At 34.4% G+C, this 20,341-nt stretch overlaps 2 protein-coding genes across 5 annotated transcripts; both read left to right on the plus strand.

Moving 5' to 3' along the window:
* The first annotated feature begins 6,994 nt into the window (after nucleotides 1–6,994).
* Nucleotides 6,995–14,228, plus strand: LOC117783303 (putative inorganic phosphate cotransporter). Of its 2 annotated transcripts, none has more exons than XM_034620651.1 (4): nucleotides 6,995–7,584; nucleotides 11,718–11,854; nucleotides 11,974–13,053; nucleotides 13,763–14,228. In XM_034620651.1, the coding sequence occupies exons 1-4, from the start codon at nucleotides 7,482–7,484 to the stop codon at nucleotides 13,925–13,927; spliced, it is 1,485 nt and encodes a 494-aa protein (XP_034476542.1). In that variant the 5' UTR covers nucleotides 6,995–7,481; the 3' UTR covers nucleotides 13,928–14,228. The 2 variants fall into 2 exon arrangements, with proteins under 2 accessions (XP_034476542.1, XP_034476543.1); XM_034620652.1 differs by lacking the exon at nucleotides 6,995–7,584 and adding an exon at nucleotides 10,783–10,828.
* Nucleotides 14,229–14,409: 181 nt separating this feature from the next.
* On the plus strand, nucleotides 14,410–19,948 carry LOC117783304 (putative inorganic phosphate cotransporter). 3 transcript variants are annotated; one of them, XM_034620655.1, is made up of 4 exons: nucleotides 14,410–14,529; nucleotides 18,127–18,263; nucleotides 18,414–19,496; nucleotides 19,563–19,948. In XM_034620655.1, the coding sequence occupies exons 1-4, from the start codon at nucleotides 14,481–14,483 to the stop codon at nucleotides 19,746–19,748; spliced, it is 1,455 nt and encodes a 484-aa protein (XP_034476546.1). In that variant the 5' UTR covers nucleotides 14,410–14,480; the 3' UTR covers nucleotides 19,749–19,948. The 3 variants fall into 3 exon arrangements, with proteins under 3 accessions (XP_034476546.1, XP_034476547.1, XP_034476544.1); XM_034620656.1 differs by lacking the exons at nucleotides 18,127–18,263; nucleotides 18,414–19,496; nucleotides 19,563–19,948 and adding exons at nucleotides 15,309–15,424; nucleotides 15,496–16,578; nucleotides 16,646–16,889; XM_034620653.1 differs by lacking the exon at nucleotides 14,410–14,529 and adding an exon at nucleotides 17,149–17,254.
* The last annotated feature ends 393 nt before the right edge of the window (nucleotides 19,949–20,341 follow it).

The raw sequence follows: 20,341 nt of genomic DNA on the forward strand, positions 1-20,341 counted from the left end.
ATGTCCAAATTTTTGTTCAATTTCACATGATATTTTACAAAAAAATGAAAGGTCTCAGAATCAAGTTTAAAGTGTTGTTTTATACTAATTACGATATAAGGAATTGATTAAAAGTGAAAACTTGAGATTTAAAATTTTGAATTTTCAAAATTTCAAAGGGGGGACCCTTAGCATCGAAATCAATATCTAGTAGAATCTAGAAAAAATAATTTTTTTTTAAATTTAATAAAATTTGAATACAGAATGAATTAAGAGGCCAAATCAAGACCAAAATGACATTCCGCTTAAAAATCGGTTCAGATTTGATTAAGTTATGACAGTTTGAAGTTGGTCAGACTGCGGATTTAGCCACTTTACATGTCCAAATTTTTGTTCAATTTCACATGATATTTTACAAAAAAATGAAAGGTCTCAGAATCAAGTTTAAAGTGTTGTTTTATACTAATTACGATATAAGGAATTGATTAAAAGTGAAAACTTGAGATTTAAAATTTTGAATTTTCAAAATTTCAAAGGGGGGACCCTTAGCATCGAAATCAATATCTAGTAGAATCTAGAAAAAAATAATTTTTTTTTAAATTTAATAAAATTTGAATGCAGAATGAATTAAGAGGCCAAATCAAGACCAAAATGACATTTCGCTTAAAAATCGGTTCAGATTTGATTAAGTTATGACAGTTTGAAGTTGGTCAGACTGCGGATTTAGCCACTTTACAAGTCCAAATTTTTGTTCAATTTCACATGATTTTTTACAAAAAAATGAAAGGTCTCAGAATCAAGTTTAAAGTGTTGTTTTATACTAATTACGATATAAGGAATTGATTAAAAGTGAAAACTTGAGATTTAAAATTTTGAATTTTCAAAATTTCAAAGGGGGGACCCTTAGCATCGAAATCAATATCTAGTAGAATCTAGAAAAAAATAATTTTTTTTTTAAATTTAATAAAATTTGAATACAGAATGAATTAAGAGGCCAAATCAAGACCAAAATGACATTCCGCTTAAAAATCGGTTCAGATTTGATTAAGTTATGACAGTTTGAAGTTGGTCAGACTGCGGATTTAGCCACTTTACATGTCCAAATTTTTGTTCAATTTCACATGATATTTTACAAAAAAATGAAAGGTCTCAGAATCAAGTTTAAAGTGTTGTTTTATACTAATTACGATATAAGGAATTGATTAAAAGTGAAAACTTGAGATTTAAAATTTTGAATTTTCAAAATTTCAAAGGGGGGACCCTTAGCATCGAAATCAATATCTAGTAGAATCTAGAAAAAATAATTTTTTTTTAAATTTAATAAAATTTGAATGCAGAATGAATTAAGAGGCCAAATCAAGACCAAAATGACATTCCGCTTAAAAATCGGTTCAGATTTGATCAAGTTATGACAGTTTGAAGTTGGTCAGACTGCGGATTTAGCCACTTTACAAGTCCAAATTTTTGTTCAATTTCACATGATTTTTACAAAAAAATGAAAGGTCTCAGAATCAAGCTTAAAGTGTTGTTTTATACTAATTACGATATAAGGAATTGATTAAAAGTGAAAACTTGAGATTTAAAATTTTGAATTTTCAAAATTTCAAAGGGGGGACCCTTAGCATCGAAATCAATATCTAGTAGAATCTAGAAAAAAATAATTTTTTTTTAAATTTAATAAAATTTGAATGCAGAATGAATTAAGAGGCCAAATCAAGACCAAAATGATATTCCGCTTAAAAATCGGTTCAGATTTGATTAAGTTATGACAGTTTGAAGTTGGTCAGACTGCGGATTTAGACACTTTACAAGTCCAAATTTTTGTTCAATTTCACATGATTTTTTACAAAAAAATGAAAGGTCTCAGAATCAAGTTTAAAGTGTTGTTTTATACTAATTACGATATAAGGAATTGATTAAAAGTGAAAACTTGAGATTTAAAATTTTGAATTTTCAAAATTTCAAAGGGGACCCTTAGCATCGAAATCAATATCTAGTAGAATCTAGAAAAAATTATTTTTTTTAAATTTAATAAAATTTGAATGCAGAATGAATTAAGAGGCCAAATCAAGACCAAAATGATATTCCGCTTAAAAATCGGTTCAGATTTGATTAAGTTATGACAGTTTGAAGTTGGTCAGACTGCGGATTTAGCCACTTTACAAGTCCAAATTTTTGTTCAATTTCACATGATTTTTTACAAAAAAATGAAAGGTCTCAGAATCAAGCTCAATCGGTGTTATGCCCTTTGGGAATTTTATTAATTAGCGACATTTCAGAACTGGCAAAGTATTTCTCTTTTATTTCTTTAGATTTCTGCCAAAATATATTAAAGTTCGTTGCCAAAGTTTTTTGTTATGTAGGCACCAAATTTAGATGTGGCATTTGATTAAGCTGCTTTTGGTTTCATGTAGCAAATTATTAACTATTAATTTTTTGTTTACAATTTTTTCGTTTAAAATTGGTTTCAGTAATTAAACCACCATACTCCATTCGTAACTAAAACAGTATAAGATGAAGTTATTATTTTCAAATCCGTTTTCCGTTTATATGCCAACTTTAATCTATCAGGTGTGCCAGTAATCTCTAGAGTTTTTTAAAAGAGTTTCTTTTGAAAACTGCTTGCTTGTTTTCAGTTACCCCAACAATTGCTTTTTTCGTTGCTTTGGCACTGTTAGAGATTTGTAGAACACCTCTGTATAATATATTTGCTCATTTTAACTATTTTCCAACTAATTTAAACATAGCCTAAGAGTATGCAATAAAAATATCATATTATTCCAGTGCTATGTTGGCATGCCAGCAATTTTATTGCTGTTATTTATTTGTAATTTTCAGAAAACTACAACAAATTAAATGCAATTATAATTCGAAAATCACCTACATCAAGCTCGATTGCTGAAAAGAATTTTAATCGACGCATTATTGGACATCATCCGATAATCAAATATGGATGGCAGCTGTGAATCCCTCGACAATTTATTGATCTCACCTCGTTCCATTTTTCAGTTGAGTTTATCGTGACAGTTCTTCACCCGACTACCTACTTTTTATATTGTATACAAAGTACTTTGTTTGTTTTTTCCAATTGTTAAAGAAAATTCCAAAGTGATAGTACCGAGTGTTTTACGACTTTACTAATAAATCGCTCTTCTGATGGGCTTATAATTAATTTTAAAATTTTAGCGATTAGATTATGTGTTACTGACAAAGACTATAGGGTTTTTTGTTTACGTTTTTCTTATCTTTGATACCCATTTGTTAAAAGAGACGCCATCTCCGCTGAGAAAAATCGTTGACAATCTAATAATCGATTTTCACACGTAATACTTGGAACAAAAATGTTTGTTAGTTAGTGTATTTGACCTCGACTTGAGCAGAGAAAATTGTAGTTGTTTTTATTTTGATTTCAAGTTGTACGGATGTCAGTTTGACTCTTCTCTCGGAGCAGACTGTCGAAATGTAGGTTATTGGATTTGTGCATTGGATTCTGAAATTTCAGTCAACAAATCATATCAATAGATATTTTATTGACGCAATTCGCGCTTGTAAAATTTTTGATATCGTTTTGAAACATTTTAACATGTACTTGATAATATTATTGTTTGTATGATCATCATTGTGTTCATCATAGGGTGAACTAGTTGTTGAAATTAAACGATGCGAAATTTCTGTAGAAATTTCTCAGAAGTTATGCTCTATTTCTAGGTAATTGTGAGCATTCACTTACCCAATGATAATTGACTATATAGAAAACCCAGATTACAATAATAGTATAAAAAGTTAGTGCCAGGCTGAAATCGGGGAACCTACCACGCGACAATTAGCAATTGAAAATAATTCTACAGCTGCATTACATTTGAATATTTAGTGCTTTTAAGAAACCCCAGCAAATGTATTTTTATATCCGATTGTTGTATATGAAAAGTTAAAGCCAACTTCCCCACTTTATAGACGATAGTAATGACGAACGTTTGTAATGAGATGCGGTTGAAAGACCGCCGACCAAAATCGCGAAATCGAATCGTGGTCTGAATAGTTAAACAACAGTTTTACCGATTTGCGTAGGTAGAATTTGTGGTAGAGAGGGAAGAAGTGGTAGAGAAGAAGGTAGTGGGAGAGAAGGAGGGAGGTAGGGAGGTGCCTCATCAATGTCACTGGTTAGAATGATTTGGCATTTATTTAGTTGGCCGAAATCGTCAATCAGATGGCAATTAACATGCACAACGAATAACATCGATACTCACAAATTTAGTTAAAGCGATTATTCCATTGAGCGGGTGGCCAACTAGGCACTTGAACTTGGATTTACATGTGACCGAACAGCGGGTATTCGTCATACGAGTACAGTATATTAAGGAACTGAATAGCTGGCCGACTTTGGCTATGGTCAAGTTCAGACAATGGCACGTTTTGCATACTATAAAAAAAAGGTAAGTAAACCAATGTAGCTTGACTAGCAGATACCCAGCAAACATGACTAGAATTCTCTGAAAGCTTGATTTAATTTTGGAATAACTCGTTTATATGTTCTGTATGTTGAAAGTATAAGTATAAATAAATACAAAAATTAAGCAAAAAACATAAAGATATAAATACATTAATACAAGTAAAAATATGCTTTTATAAATACTATCTATCTTAATACACTATATTTTCTCTTTATATTTTTTTGTTTTAAAATTCTCAGAATGAATTTTGTAATTTGACTACAAACAAATCTTACACATTAGCTTTTACAGGGTATGCAAAGCTTTATTGGAAAAATCTGATGGACTGCAGTATTGCATAATGCAATGTGAGAGACAGACGAGGAAAAACAAAACTAAATAAATATATGAAATGCATTACAGCTGTTCATTTAGTTGTTGTTTGAAATATCTCAAAAGTGTAATTACCACAGTGGCTTAGTATGTGAACTCGAACATGAACAGGCAACAATCTACAATCTACAATTTACGATTTACAATTTACAATTTACAGTTGTATTTTATCTATTAATTATTTTTGGAGCCAATTCGTTGACAAAACAATACGAATATCTGAATACACAGCTGGAACAGCTCTTATACTATCATTATCAGGTTCTTTTTATACTTACAATAGACCAGATACAATTACAAATACAGATACAGTTGCTGAAATTATCTGGCTGCATTTTCAAGTTCAGTAATTTGCTGCATCATTTGGTAGTTAATGTTATTTATTCTATTGGATAACGATTTATGATTATTTTTCATTTTGTTTGCCTGCATGCAAATCATAATCCATAAATCTTCAAGTGCATTGGCCCCCGGAGACACACGTTGCCGGAACTTAAGCACTTTAATGGCAACAACTTAAACGTTCCACTTGAATATTGTCGAATATGGGTAAAAATTAATAAATTTCGATTTGAAATCTATATTTTTCACTGCTTCAATCAGTTAACCTGCATATTTGATAAGGAAATTGCAATATACAATTCGTCTAATAATTGTAATTCTTCAAGTTTAAAAATGATTGGTTATAAATATTTTATAACTCATTAACTAAGTAAATTTTATTGGTCACCTTTTTTTCTATAATGAAAAACTGAGTGTTCCGCTGATAATCCCGATTTTAATCACAAATTTCCTTTATAATACCTGCAACATCTTTTCAATTTAAATAAGTGCAGTTTCTGTCATGAGTTGATATGGAAAAAATCAATTGCCACCTGCGAGCGAGTAATAAAATTCAATTATTTTCCAAATTGTTATTAAACACAACTGGCGATGACAATAAAAAATTAAAAAAAACAATTGCCAGCACATACATATAAATAAATGTACAAACATGAGGCAAGTTCATACAACAATGCGAATTCCATTGGATCAGCGAGGCATGAACTATGCAGGGCTAAGAATTTCCAATAATTACTTAACGTATCACACATTGTGATTAAAAAACAGTACAATCAGAACTTAAGAAAAACATTGCCATTCTAACTGAAGGAGAAAGTAAAAGTCTGACTAGACAAAAACGAGTCGAATGTCAAGTGTTTAACGGCGGCATCTGTGGAATGTGCGTAATATTTTACCTGACCATTGTTGAGATATTTGTAATAATAAAAAAACTTTGAGTCTATGATTGTTGAACAAAAGTTGATTTTATTGCGCGGCAATTTTAACAGCTCGTTTGAGTTGGGCTTAAATGGGGGACTTTCCGTCTGCAAACATGTCTAGCTAGGAATATTTCCAAAACAAAAAAAAAAAAACAACACAGAACAAAACAAACTCATTAAGGCGTGTTCCTCAATTTTTTAAGAATCCAAAAGCAACGCAAAATGTGATTAAGTTTTAAAATACTTGTTAAAAGAATTAAAAATTAAATTTGTAATTTGAATAAAAATAAATGTATTTAAATTCAGAAAATATAATATAAATCCTCTATAATAAAATCTCTACAGATTTGTGAAACACACCTGAATGTTTGACAAAATTTTCCATTAGTTCATAATATTATTGTTTAGCAGGTCAATTTAGATAGCATTTAGTGCTACCTCAAGTGGTGTCAATTTCTAACATAATTGTATAAAATTATTCCACTTGGTTTATGGCCAGTCTAAGGCACATCCGTTACCCTTTCTGTACATATATGAATAGTATGACTAGTTCGATGTGTGTAGTAGCACTTGATATCGGGGACAGGTGTAACATTGTCCCTGGCGGCCTGACAAGCTCGTGGTTGCCAGTCCAATGTCTAATCTAGAGAAGATTCTGATAAGATTCGGTTCGAGTTGAGTAGAGTCTCAAGCGGAGAAATCAGAAATGTCCACGGGCTAGCAGAGTGTTGAGAGTTTACCCGATGACGCGACGTTGGCGCTGACTGCGCTGTCGCCGTCGTCGTCGAAGCCGAAGCTTGCACTGCTTTTGCTAGCTGGCTGCACGCCGGGAGCGTGTTCGAGTACGCGAGCGTTGAAAGCGTCAACAGCAGCGTCAACGACGACGGCAGCGGCAGCGGTAGCGTATGTCCCATTAGCCATATAAATGGAGTGGCCAACAACGGCTCAGCGTTCAGTTCGGTCTGTAAATTGGCAACGAGTCGAGCAACGAACGCGTTCAACCAAAAATAAAAAACAACGAATAACAAAATATATATATCACTATCACTATTGAACTTAAAAATCGGGAACTGTTAACATGCCAATATATTTGTTAGCTACAATCGATTCACTGCCAATTGCTGGGCAGTAGCGTGCGAACTGTGTTTGGAGTCGCTGGAAGAACGAAGAACAATAATTCAATTGTTACGGCACATTAAGTAAAGCAAACCATAAATAAATGGCAAACATTTAATGCGCAAAACGTCGTAAACGGAAAAAAGTGCTTAAAACTAAATGAAAATACGAACATTTTTTAAAACTGCCAACGCAACGACAAACTAAAATACACAATAAATTATAACAACACAAAGTTTTCTTAATAACTTTGTCAAAAAACTAACTACTTAAATAACAATAAATATAAAATAAAAGCAAAATGAAGTTCATTTGCTGTGGTAATAAAGGATCTATGCAGGTCAATGATAATGGCGTCTCAATAGACAATAAAAAGGAAGCGGAAGCGGAAGCAGGCGCGCCAAGTAAGTGGCGGAAACGCAGAAAGGAACTCTCTGAATATCATTAAAGACAGTTCTTAAAAAAATTAAAAATATATAAATGTACAGCTTGCTCACGTGTTGCAAGCTGTGTGCTAAAATTAGTGTCATTTGGTATCAGCAAGTACATTTTTAAACAGATTTCTTAATATATAAATTCCTATAAAAACATTCCTAAACAGTTTTTATTGTTATTGCAAGGTGTTTAATAAGTTTAAAATAAATATCTACATCAATTAGTTAAAAAATCGAATATAAATTATTAAAAATCTATTAAAATGTTAACTCTTTATAAATAAATTTCACTTTAGTTTTTTCTCGTCAAATTTTTGAATAGAGTTGATAATTAATCGACAGAAAATAAATAAAATTAACAAACTTATTTTAATTGTTTATCTACAGATCGTAAATTTATTTCAAGTATGTGCAAATATTTTTGTTTTTGTCTATTTCGGCTTTTTTTTATTTGTTTGCTTTTCGTGCGGCAATTGAAGTGAAATTCATTTTGGTATAAGCCGATTTGGATTGGACATTAAAAGTTCGAACAAAAAAAACCCTTGAGTAAAATTGTTTATAAGCTTAAATATTTATTGTGCAACTGTCTAGAGTACATAAAGAAGTGTTTAGATAACTGAGTGGTTAGTGTTTCAGCTTTCCATTTGCTACATTTGACATTAGAGTTGGCATCTTAATTACTATATACTATATTATTATTATTAGTTAATTCTAATTGTTTGCGGGTAGCGAGTAAATTTGATGAATTTAAAAAATACAGGGAGTAGAGTTTTAGGGGAGTTTGAGCTGGAAAGGCGCCACCAAATCATGACCGTAGACAGGAAGGTGATTTACAATATTTTCAATATTTACAAATACGGCCGTAAATCGTCAAAGTTTGTATGCAAATTTGCAGTACAGCACACAGTTTGCCTGTCTGCCTGTCTGGCTGTCTGGCTGTCTCACTGACTGGGAACAATGAAACGACAGGTAGTCTGTCAAGACTCTCTCGAGACTCACGAGCGAGATTCCAGTTAAGTCAGAATCAGCTAATGAGCGACAGACAAAGCTGGCGCTCCAGATACAGAACTCGCCCGTTGACAGGCACTGTGAGATACGAGATGCTAGATACTAGATACTAGATACTAGACACTAGTTAGTTACTTTCTTTGAACAATTAGTTTCGTATATGGCTAAAACATAAATCTCGCATATTTGCTAAGCTCAATGTTTATGTTCCTGCTTTGACTAACTAAAGCAGAGTCAGACAGTCAGACAGTCAGCAAGTCAACAAGTCAAACAGCTGCAATTGAAAGATATAAATTATTAAAAGGGATCGACTGTTAATTACAGGAAGGTGCCTCGAATCAAGCCTCCCGATCTCAAAGTACTTGAACTTCAAATCCAAAACAAATTACATATTATAGTATATATGTTAATTAATGAGTTAAGTTATTTTTGCAAAGCACTTTGGTGAAAAGAAAAAAAACACACAATATCTTCCGTAAAGATATAAATTATATACTCGCCTGCGAAATGATGTTAAATACTTTGCATTATGTAATTTTGTATATTTTTTTTTTTAATACACTTAACAAATTATTCAAATTTGCAAGGTAGGCGCCGGCACAAGGCGTCAGGCTTATGTTTATGTTGACACCAGTACAACTTGATACACACACACACACGTTAAGTACTAAGTTCAATGCTGTCTAGCATATTGGCAACATTATAGCGTATTTTGATTGAGATACAGATACAAATACAACTATAGATACATTTGCAAAAAAAAACTCGCTCTGCAGGTTTCATTGCCAAAAACGAAAAAAAAAAAATGTTCTCGTCGTGACATACATTTTGGGCAATACGGAGACGTCCTCATTAATAAAAACGTATCTGTGTATCTGTATCTATCATCGAGTGGCGTACGGCCTTTATCAGCCCGGCGTTTCATCATTATCATTAAATGCATCTGATGGACATTTCAAAGTCGTTTAACTTAACTGACCAACAAAATAACACACTGGTATTAATGCCGTTGAGTGGAGAATGCTTATCACACTACTTGAGGATATTCCTCGTGGCGTATACACAATATTTGCACTGTCTATCAGAAAAGACCTCAATTGTTTTCAATTGAAAGCCCTTGATACAAATGTACATATTATTAAACAACTGTTAGCAAAAGCTCACTGACTTGGCCAAAAGCGTGCCCAATTGGCATTTATCATTTGCACGAGACGATCGTGCCACACTTTGGAACGAAGTGTGAGAAAAACCGTAACTAATAATTGCTGTAACAATAATAATAATAATAACAATTTGCATTCATCTAAACGCGATCACTCAACTCTAACGATCGTAGTTTTTTCAGAGACTCAAGCTTATTTACTTTGTATTGCAGTTCATCATCTGGCGTTTTTACTGTTTGTAAACAATAACAAACGAGCTTTCGTTGCCATAAACAACAATTCGCTGTCACGATAAGGCAAAAGCTCCCGAGCTTTGAGTTTGCGGCATTGCCAGCTTTAAATAATCATATTGCTAACGGCAAATTTAAATTAATACTGATTAGCATTATTTATTGCTGTACACCATGTCAAGTTTACAAGTGAAGGAGAACTGCGATATAACTTTAAAAAAAATGTAAATTACATAAAACTAGCTACCACAAATGGTTGTACCATAGCTAAAGTCCATTTGCGGGTTAACAATTCAGGCACTTATCAGCGCTATTGAATCTGAATAAATATATTTAGAAACAGATTGTTACACTCATGTATATTTAATATATATAACATATTTTATTACAACTACACTGATAAAAATGGGTTTGTTCTAAAAGCATTTTAAGAAGTAAATTCTAGTTTTTATAAATGAAGTTTGTAAAGTATTTTCTTAAATTTGGATCGAGTATCCAAAATTCTAAAAACAAGACAGAACCTCTTAATTTAAATATTATGTTTTGTTTAATTTTTTTAGAAAATGTTTAAGATTTTCTGATTTTCAATACCGGTCTTTTCTATCAGTGTACTAGTCAAACAAGTGTGAAATAAGATGCTCGAAAAAATATCAATCAGTTAGTTATTTAACAGTCTCCGTGCTGAGCACAAGTGTATTTCACAGCAATTTTCGAAAGTATTTTTTAAATCTCTATTCGATACAATATTTGTGATTAGTTTAAACTTAAAAGAATTTATTAAAATGGTGAAGAATCGTCGCTTTCAAGAAGAAGGTATGTAGGTATCATAAGTTGCCTGTTCTTGAATCTGTTTCGGCTGAGATGTTTTTGGTTATACTTATTATACAACTAACTATATTATAATCTGTTTTTGTTTCGCTTGATTGACCATTTCAAATAGTTGTCTGGCTTGTGTTCATCTCGCAATTATTGAGTTAACTCTTAACTAGCTCAAACCTAAAATAAGCAAGATAGATTAAGAATTTTCATAGGAGACGAGCCCCTTTTTTTACTGGCAGACTGTATAAAAGTGGACCGAAGCGGTTATATCTTAATCAGTCTTATTAATTCAACCCACACACATCTTATCAACCGCCACTTAAACGGTCTACTTAGTATTAGGTCAAGGAGAAGGCAAGGGATAGGGGATTTTAATGCTTAAATGACGTCAAATTTGGCGTTGATTTTGGCATTTTAGTCAAGATAAACAATGAGGGTGAACGGAATATTTTGGGAATTTCAAAAGAAAATGTAAGACCAGAAGCTCATAGATGCAAATACATAGATTATCTGGAGTCTAGCCAGATAAGAGATGATAATGCTATGATACGTCTGCATGATATATGGCATAAATGACTTGGAGGCTTGTTTGGGGTAATTCCATTAAAGCACTACGCAAAAATCATGAAAATCGTGGCAACAGGCTAGGCTAGTGACCTACATGCGACCTACAGCCTGATAAGAGAACAATCAATGATTGGCTTCAGGAACGGCGTCTGCAACGATCAATCAGTCATTGATTAAACTATAAACTATATATATATATATATATGAATCAAGTTGAAGTTCAATATTACGTATACGTTAGTTATATTCCACTTAAGCACTTGATTATATTTGTTTTTTTATTTATTCAATTATTTATTTATTTTTTATTATTTAGAGTATGGATTGGGGGTACGACATTTTCAAACCTTTTTGTTATTCTGCGCTCTAACAGTGGCCTACGCCCAGCGTGTCAATCTCTCCGTGGCCGTGGTGGCCATGACAGATTCAAAAGGCTCAAATCCCAATTTTCCCGTAAGTATTAAGTGTATTCTTAAGTACTTTAAGCATTATTATTCGAATTATTTCTATTAAAATATTACAATCCTTAGATCTTATCTTTGATTGTAACTAATAAATTATATTTTTTGTAGGAATACAATTGGCCGGAAAAGACGAAATCCTTGCTGTTGAGCAGCTTCTTTTGGGGCTATGTGTTCACCCAGGTGCCATCGGGTCAATTGGCTCGCAAATTTGGCGGCAAGATCACTCTGCTGACGGGTCTGGCCCTCTGCTCAGTGCTGAACATACTGACACCTCTGTTCGCCAGGTGGGGAGGTTGGCAGCTGGTCTGTGCCCTGCGTGTCATGGAGGGACTTTGTCAGGGTGTCGTCTTCCCATCTGTGCATACGCTGATCTCCGCCTGGGTGCCACCCAATGAACGACCTGTGCTGGGCACCTGCGCCTACACTGGCAATCAGTTTGGTACCATTGTGATGTTGGCCACAAGTGGATTGCTTGCCTCCTCATCGGCTGGCTGGCCCAGCATCTTTTATATATCCGGCGGCGTTGGTTGCATCTGGGCGATCGCCTTCTATATTTGGGGCGCCAGTTCGCCGGCGGACTACAAGAAGATCTCTGTGGAGGAGAGGAAGATGATTGAGATGACGCAGGCGAGTGAAGCGGTGTCGGAGCAACCCAAGGAGAAACTGCACACACCTTGGATGAGTTTCATGACCTCTCCCGCCTTCTTGGCGCTCATCATTGCCCACAGTGCCAACAATTGGGGCTTCTGGACGCTGCTCACCGAAATTCCCAGCTACATGAAGAATGTCCTGGGCAAGGATATCAAATCGAATGCGCTGCTCTCGGCTCTTCCCTACTTTGCCATGTTCATCATGTCCTTCATCTTCTCGGCCATTGCAATGCAACTGAACAAACGCAACTGCATCTCGACTGTGACCAGCAGGAAACTCTTCAACTCCCTCGGTCTGTGGGTGCCCATGTTGGCCCTCATTGGCCTGGCCTATGTGGACAGCGATCAGAGCAACTTGGCTGTCATCCTGCTAACTGTCACAGTCGGCTTCAATGGCGCCTGTTATCTGGGCTTCCAAATCAATCACATTGATTTGTCGCCCAACTTTGCTGGCATTCTCATGGGCATCACAAACTGCGTGGGCAACATCATGAGCATCATTGCTCCCCTTCTCGTTGGCTTCATTGTCAACAACGAGGTAAGTCTACTACACTGAGCGAAAAAACCAAGTAAAAAAAACATGAAATGATGAACACTACGATTAAAATGAATTCAGTTACCATTTCTTTAATTTGAATATAGAAAATGATATTAAACAGGGACTCCAAATTATTATTTGAATACAACAAATTTGTATATAAAAATTGAATAATAAATATTACTTTTAATTTTTATTATAAAAATTTAAAATAATAATTAATTTCAATTTTTATTATATACATTAAAAATAATTGTTAATTTAAAAATCAAAAATATAAATTTATTTGTCAATTTCTATTATAAAAATTGAAGAATAAAAATTGAGTGCAAATATCAATACTTTAAATATCCCTAGTATACGTCCTTTAAGGTCGTGTAATGTATCATATGAAAAGTATTGAGCCACACATCATAAATATTTATAGATTGTGGAAATACACCACTTGGTTCAAAGGATATTTGCATTCAATTTTTATTCAATTTTTATTATAGAATTTGACCAATAATTTTTATTATTAAGATTAAAAATTGAAATTAATTATTTTACTAAATTTTTATAATAAAAATTGAAATTAATAGTAATTTTTCAACTTTTTAGTACTACTTATTTTAAAGTCACTCTAACTTAATTTTCTCTCTGTGTACTTTCTATTGTATGCACCTCAAAAGCAAAAGCTAATTCTATATATATTTTTTTGAACTTGCAGAAAGATGCACAACAATGGCGAGTTGTTTTCTTCATTGCCGCAGCCATTTATCTTGTGGGCAATGGACTCTTCATCATCTTTGGTCGTGCCAATGTCCAGCCCTGGAACGATCCTCCAGCCAAGCATCGTCGCAACTCCACACCCCAAGTGGAGTCTCAACACTAGAGACATTCCCAGCGAGAGACAGACAGAGAGAGAGAGAGAGAACCGCTAGTCATCTGGCTGAAGAGCGAGAGGCGAAACTCGTTAGATAATTACAATAACTGCAATTCGAAGCAATGTATTTTAACATTGCCCCTCGAATTCGCCATCGTTTTGTATTTGTATTTTATAAATTGTACATTTTATTTGAATTTTTTATACTAAGTTTAGTTAGTAGTGCTTAATTACATAAGGCCTTGTTGCATATGTGTATAAAGACCAAGATACAAAAAGAAAAAAAATAAATTTAAGAAAAAACATTAAACAATCACTTGTGTACTCTTCTATTTTGAATCTCACCTTTTGGCAATCTAATCACAATAATTATTTACACATATCAGCAGGGTTGTGTCAGTTAGGCGACAGTCATGACGGACAGATGCAGTTCAAATTTACAAGCCACAAAATCCGGGAATGATGTTGTATCCAAATCTAAGCAGTTAGTCCGTGTTAAGATTCCGTGGCGTAAAGTAAAGTAACTCAGTGAAATCTATCTGACCCTTAAGGCTTAACAAGAATGTCTGAAAACATTCAAAAAGTAAATAATCGACGCTTCGAAGATGAAGGTAGGTTGTACTTTGAATGAGAAATATTTTATAAGAAATATTATTATGAAATACATATGACGATCTTCAGTTGAGGTGAACTGAAAGTCAGCCTTAAACTTGAATATATCATAAGATGCAATATTTGCCACTGGATAATATTTAATATTAAGCTTCAACGTAGTAAGCCCCATCCTATAATGTAAGTTGGCAGTTATAAATTTTAAGCAATCGCAATTGCATTACATAGGTTCTAAAGTAATTGTTATCAACAGCAGAGTTTACTTGCGTCTATGTTATAAATCTCATTCATAGTTTTCCTTTACGCAAGTAGCTGTAGATAAAGTTTAATAAGATAATTGTAAACATAACACCTATAAAGATAATACGTAATGGACTACTGTTTTTTAGCTAGTAGAGGTAATAAGTGTCGTTAAATAAATAGGGTTTCTCTCTGTTTTCTGTCCCTTTTTTAAGGGGCTCGTCTTGTCTTATATTTTTGGGTATTTCAATATTTTAAACCTTTTTCAGAACTAGACCGATTTTTCAGTGAAATGTCATTTTGATCATTGTTTGGCCTTTAAATTCATTCTGCATTCAAATTAAATTAATTTTGTTAAACATAAATTTTACCTTGGAACTTGGTTACTTCTTATATCGTATTTGGTATAAAGCAATATAAAACAACAATCTTTAGATCTTTGGATTATTACTGCATTTTTTGTATCCTAAATACTATTTTTTTTACGTATTCAATCTTTTTTTCATACATTTTTTCTTAAAATTTTATCGAATTGTAGGTTCAGGGCTTGGCGAACGTCATGTGCAAATGTTATTACTCTTCTTTGGCCTAATGGTTGCCTTTGCCATGCGGGTCAATCTCTCGGTGGCAATCGTGGCAATGACTGAGCTGCCTGTAAGCAATTTTCCGGAATTAAAATCCTTAAGGAAAATCAATCTAATTAATATGTGCATCTATTGATTTAGGAATACAACTGGTCGGAACAGACCAAGTCCTTGGTGTTGAGCAGCTTCTTTTGGGGCTATGTATTGACTCAAGTGCCCGCCGGTGTTTTGGCCCGTAAATTCGGTGCTAAGGCGACGATATTAACTGGTTTGTCCACCTGTTCCATGCTGAATTTGTTTACCCCGATGTGTGCCAAGTTAGGTGGATGGCAGCTGCTTTGTGCCGTGCGGTTGCTTGAGGGAGTTTGTCAAGGAGTCCTTTATCCATCTTATCACACGCTGATCTCCGGATGGGTTCCGCCGCGGGAAAGAGCCTCCTTGGGCACCTATGCTTATGTGGGAGCTCAGTTTGGTACCATCACAATGTTGGCATCAAGTGGCATGCTGGCTTCCATGGCAGGCTGGTCCAGCATCTTCTATATATCTGGGGGAGCTGGATGTGTATGGGTTGCCGCTTACTTTCAACGAGGAGCCAGTTCACCGGGAGTTTCGAGCTGCATATCAGATGAGGAGAGAACGCTTATCGAGTTGACTCAGGCCAGCGAAGTTGCCACCAAATCCGAGCAGCCAAAGGAGGACATTCCCACACCTTGGATGAGCTTCTTAACATCGCCTCCATTCTTGGCTCTAATTGCCACTCATTGTGCTTCGAATTGGGGATTTTGGACGCTTTTGACCCAGATTCCCAGCTACATGAAAAATGTCCTGGGCAAGGATATTAAGGCTAATGCGCTGCTCTCCTCACTCCCCTACGTTGTGATGCTTGTGCTTAGCCTCTTCTTTGTCTGGGTGTCCAAGATTTTGCAGAAGAAGGACTCACTCTCGCTGAGCTTCAGTCGCAAGACCTTTAATACAGTTGGTCAATATATTCCTATGATTCTACTTGTTGCTTTGGGATATGTGCCACATGATCAGGATATTCTCGCTGTCGTTATACTATCTCTTACAATTGGCATTAGCGCAGCTGCCCAACTTGGCTTTATGATAAACCACATTGATCTGTCCCCCAATTTTGCTGGAGTTCTAATGGGTATCAGCAATGGTATTGCCAATATCATGAGCATCATCGGACCGCTGTTAGTTGGCATTATTGTAACCGATAAGGTAAGAAACTTAATTTAATTAAGTCCTAAAATCAGCTTATTTAAATTCATTCTCTCTTTCTCTGCAGCAAAATGCGAATCAGTGGAGATTGGTCTTCTTTATCGCAGCTGGTTTCTATCTGGTGGGCAATGGTCTCTTTGTGATTTTCGGAAGAGCTAATATTCAGGATTGGAATGATCCTACAGCAAAGACACAACGCAGCTCTACGCATAAGTTGGAGTCACAGGAAAAAACAGAAGAGGCTTAGAAAAATTCCATCTTTAGTTATGATTGTGTTAAGTTTTTATAAATAAACAATATAAATAATAATATATCGAAAAGGTAATTTTTTATTTTCATTTTTTTTTTTAATTTCGCTGAAAATTGTTGTTAGCCTACGTATAGATTAAAGCCGATTTACTGTCTATACTATCTTCTATATCTTTTGCATTTACATACTCGTATTTCTCGCTTATCTTATCTATATTCAACTTAAAACCTTAGGAGATTGTTGAGTTGATCACAAATTTTTGGGATGATAGTACTTATAAGACGTTCATCTGAATGATATTCAGTTAGTCAACAGAGGGTCTTGTGGCAAGTGGTAATGCAACTGAGAGAAGCCCAACTAATTAAATATTTAAGAGAATGGCGGGCATCAACGGCATAGTAAAAAATCGTCGCTTCGAAGATGAAGGTAAGAATTTTCCTAATAAGTGTCTTCTGTTTCTAATTGATGAAAAATGTATAAAATTGTGATTTTTCTTAAAATTTTACTGTCGTATATTTCATATTTTAAAAATGAACCTATTCAATATACCTTACTTTTTTATCTTACTTTGGAAAAATCCTTGCTTGTAATCTTTAACTTTCGAGTCTATCTAATTAATTAAAACAATTTTTGTGACCTAGTTTAACCTTGACCAAAATGAAAACGTCATTAAGTTAACGCGTCGGTAGCGCAAATCATTAATCATTTTTAGTTTATAACCACTTATCTTGACAGAGAATATGTTTAGATAATCTCTATTTGCTGCTGAATTTATTTGACACCAGTCGAGCCAATAAAAATCAGGGACCGTAACAGATATCATTTTTAAAATAAAAATTATGAAATAAAAATTAATGCTGATTTTCATAAGAAAGTTGAAAAATAACAATTAATTTCATTTTTTATTATAAAAATTGAAAATAAAAATTAATTTTATTTTTTATTATAAAAATTAAAAATAATAATTAATTTAAGTTTTTCTTATAAAAATTAAAAATAATTATTAGTGTAAATTTTTATTATAAAAATTAAAATAATTATTTATTTCAATTTTTATTATAAAAATCAAAAATAAATTGAAATTAATTATTATTTTAAATTTCTTTAAAATAATATTTATTATTCAATTTTTTTATAAAAATTATTGTTGTCAATTTTTTTAAACTCATAACTACATTTTGCAGTCCCTCATAAAAATTAAAATATTTAATTTTCACCATTTTCTTATCTTATAATTTTGTTCGGAATATGATTGAGGGAATATCTTGGAGCTAATTGAATGATTTTTTATTATATAGGCAGTGGACTTGGCGTGCGTCATCTACAGATTTTTCTGCTATTCTGTGGTCTCACAGTGGGATTTGCAATGAGAGTCAACCTTTCTGTGGCTGTGGTGGCGATGACAGATGCAGCTACAATTAATCCTGATTTTCCGGTGAGTGTTAAAGAGTTTAATTAAACTTAAAAAACTATTTTGGCATTTGTAAATTTGATTTGATATTGTTGATTTGAGAAACATTGACAATTGTATTTTGGTTATTAATATAATACTTTGCTTATATTTTACACATAACTATTCTTTCAGGAATATCCTCTATCGGAGAAGACAAAGTCTTGGGTTTTGAGCAGTTTCTTTTGGGGTTATGTGGCAACCCAGGTGCCTGCAGGAACATTGGCTCGTAGATTCGGTGGTAAGGTAACTCTGCTGACTGGGGTTTCCATCTGCTCCGTATTGAACCTGCTGACACCTCTTTGCGCCAGCTTGGGAGGCTGGCCATTGATCTGTGGACTGCGCCTTATCGAGGGCTTGTGCCAGGGAGTCTTTTTCCCCTCAACTCACACCATAATCTCAGCTTGGATTCCGCCCAGGGAACGTGGCTCCTTGGCTACCTGTGCCTATACTGGAGGACAATTTGGCACGATAGTTATGTTGGCCACAAGTGGACTGCTTGCCTCCTCGGCTTGGGGATGGCCGAGTATCTTTTATGTGTCTGGGGCCTGTGGCATTCTCTGGGTTGTGGCCTATTATATTTGGGGAGCCAGTTCACCGCAGGATTCCAAGAGTATTTCAGCAGAGGAAATCAAACTGATTGAGATGTCGCAGGCCAATGAGTCCGCTGGCAATTCTCAGCAGCCGAACAATCGACAACCGACTCCTTGGCTGAGTTTTCTTTATTCAGGACCCTTTCTGGCCCTTACAGCTGTGCATGCCGCCTCCGCCTGGGGCTATTGGACTTTGTTGACACAGATTCCCAGCTACATGAACAGCATACTGGGCAAGGACATCAAATCCAATGCACTGCTCTCCTCTCTGCCCTACATTGCCAATCTCGTGCTGAGTTTTGTTTTCATCTGGGTGTCAAAAATCATAGAGAAGTCTTCCCTGTCGCTGTCCTTCAACAGGAAGTTCTTCAACACAATTGGACAATATATACCTATGATCCTGCTCATTGCATTAGGCTATGTGCCCAAGGAGAACGACACTCTGGCCGTGGTGCTGCTTACATTGACAGTGGGCATCAATGCCGCCTGTCATCTTGGCTTCCAGGTGAATCACATTGATCTGTCGCCCAATTATGCTGGCACCTTGATGGGCATCAGCAACGGATTAGCTAGCATTATGAGTCTCAATGCACCACTCTTGGTGGGTGTCATTGTCACAGATAAGGTGGGTTTCCGGTCATCTGTGCCCTGATTAGACTGTGATTTTATCTGACTTTTTTTTTAATTTCAGTACAATGTGGAACAATGGCGTTTGGTTTTCTTTATTGCCGCTGCCATTTATCTGGTGGGCAACGCTCTCTTTATTTTCTTTGGTACTGCCAATGTCCAACCCTGGAACGATCCTCCAGCCAAGCCACGGCGCAGTTCCGTGTACCCCGAATTGGAGTCACAAAAGCCCAGAAAATCTGAAAAATGAGCTGATATATCATCTCTTTTCGAAGAATGACTTAAATCGTCTGAGAATATATAGACCACATCTATCAATAGCGGGGACTGTAATCATTTTAAGTGCTATAATTAAATTATATAATGATTAATTTAGATTTCAGTTATACTTTACAACTCAAATAATAATAATTTAACTTAGGGAGATAAAACTCTTTGAATAATGATTAATTCATGAGCGTTATTTTCGAACAAAAATAATCATTATAGCTGAAAATAAAAATAAAACTCTACGTTTAATTCTTAGTTTTTCAAACATTCTTTTAACTCAAAAATGGACTGTATAGGTATTGGCTCACAGAGTAAAAATATGTATGAGGAGAGAGTCCGGATGAAAATCATCTGTTAGTTTGTGAAAAAATCTTGTGGCGTTCGATAATAAAACGTTAAAAATTCGTAGCAAATACCAGAGTTGTTTTTGACTTTTACATCAATTTTTTAAACTCAAAAAAGGGTAGATGTATACCACGTATATGCATTTTCTCTATGAAAATTAATAATCAAAACTTCAGTTTGAATTTTAAATAAAAATATGATTTATGCTACTTATGTTTTTTTTTTTTC

Source organism: Drosophila innubila, assembly GCF_004354385.1.
Source record: "Drosophila innubila isolate TH190305 chromosome 2R unlocalized genomic scaffold, UK_Dinn_1.0 1_C_2R, whole genome shotgun sequence".
In the NCBI taxonomy this organism is placed as follows: Eukaryota; Metazoa; Arthropoda; class Insecta; order Diptera; family Drosophilidae; genus Drosophila; species Drosophila innubila.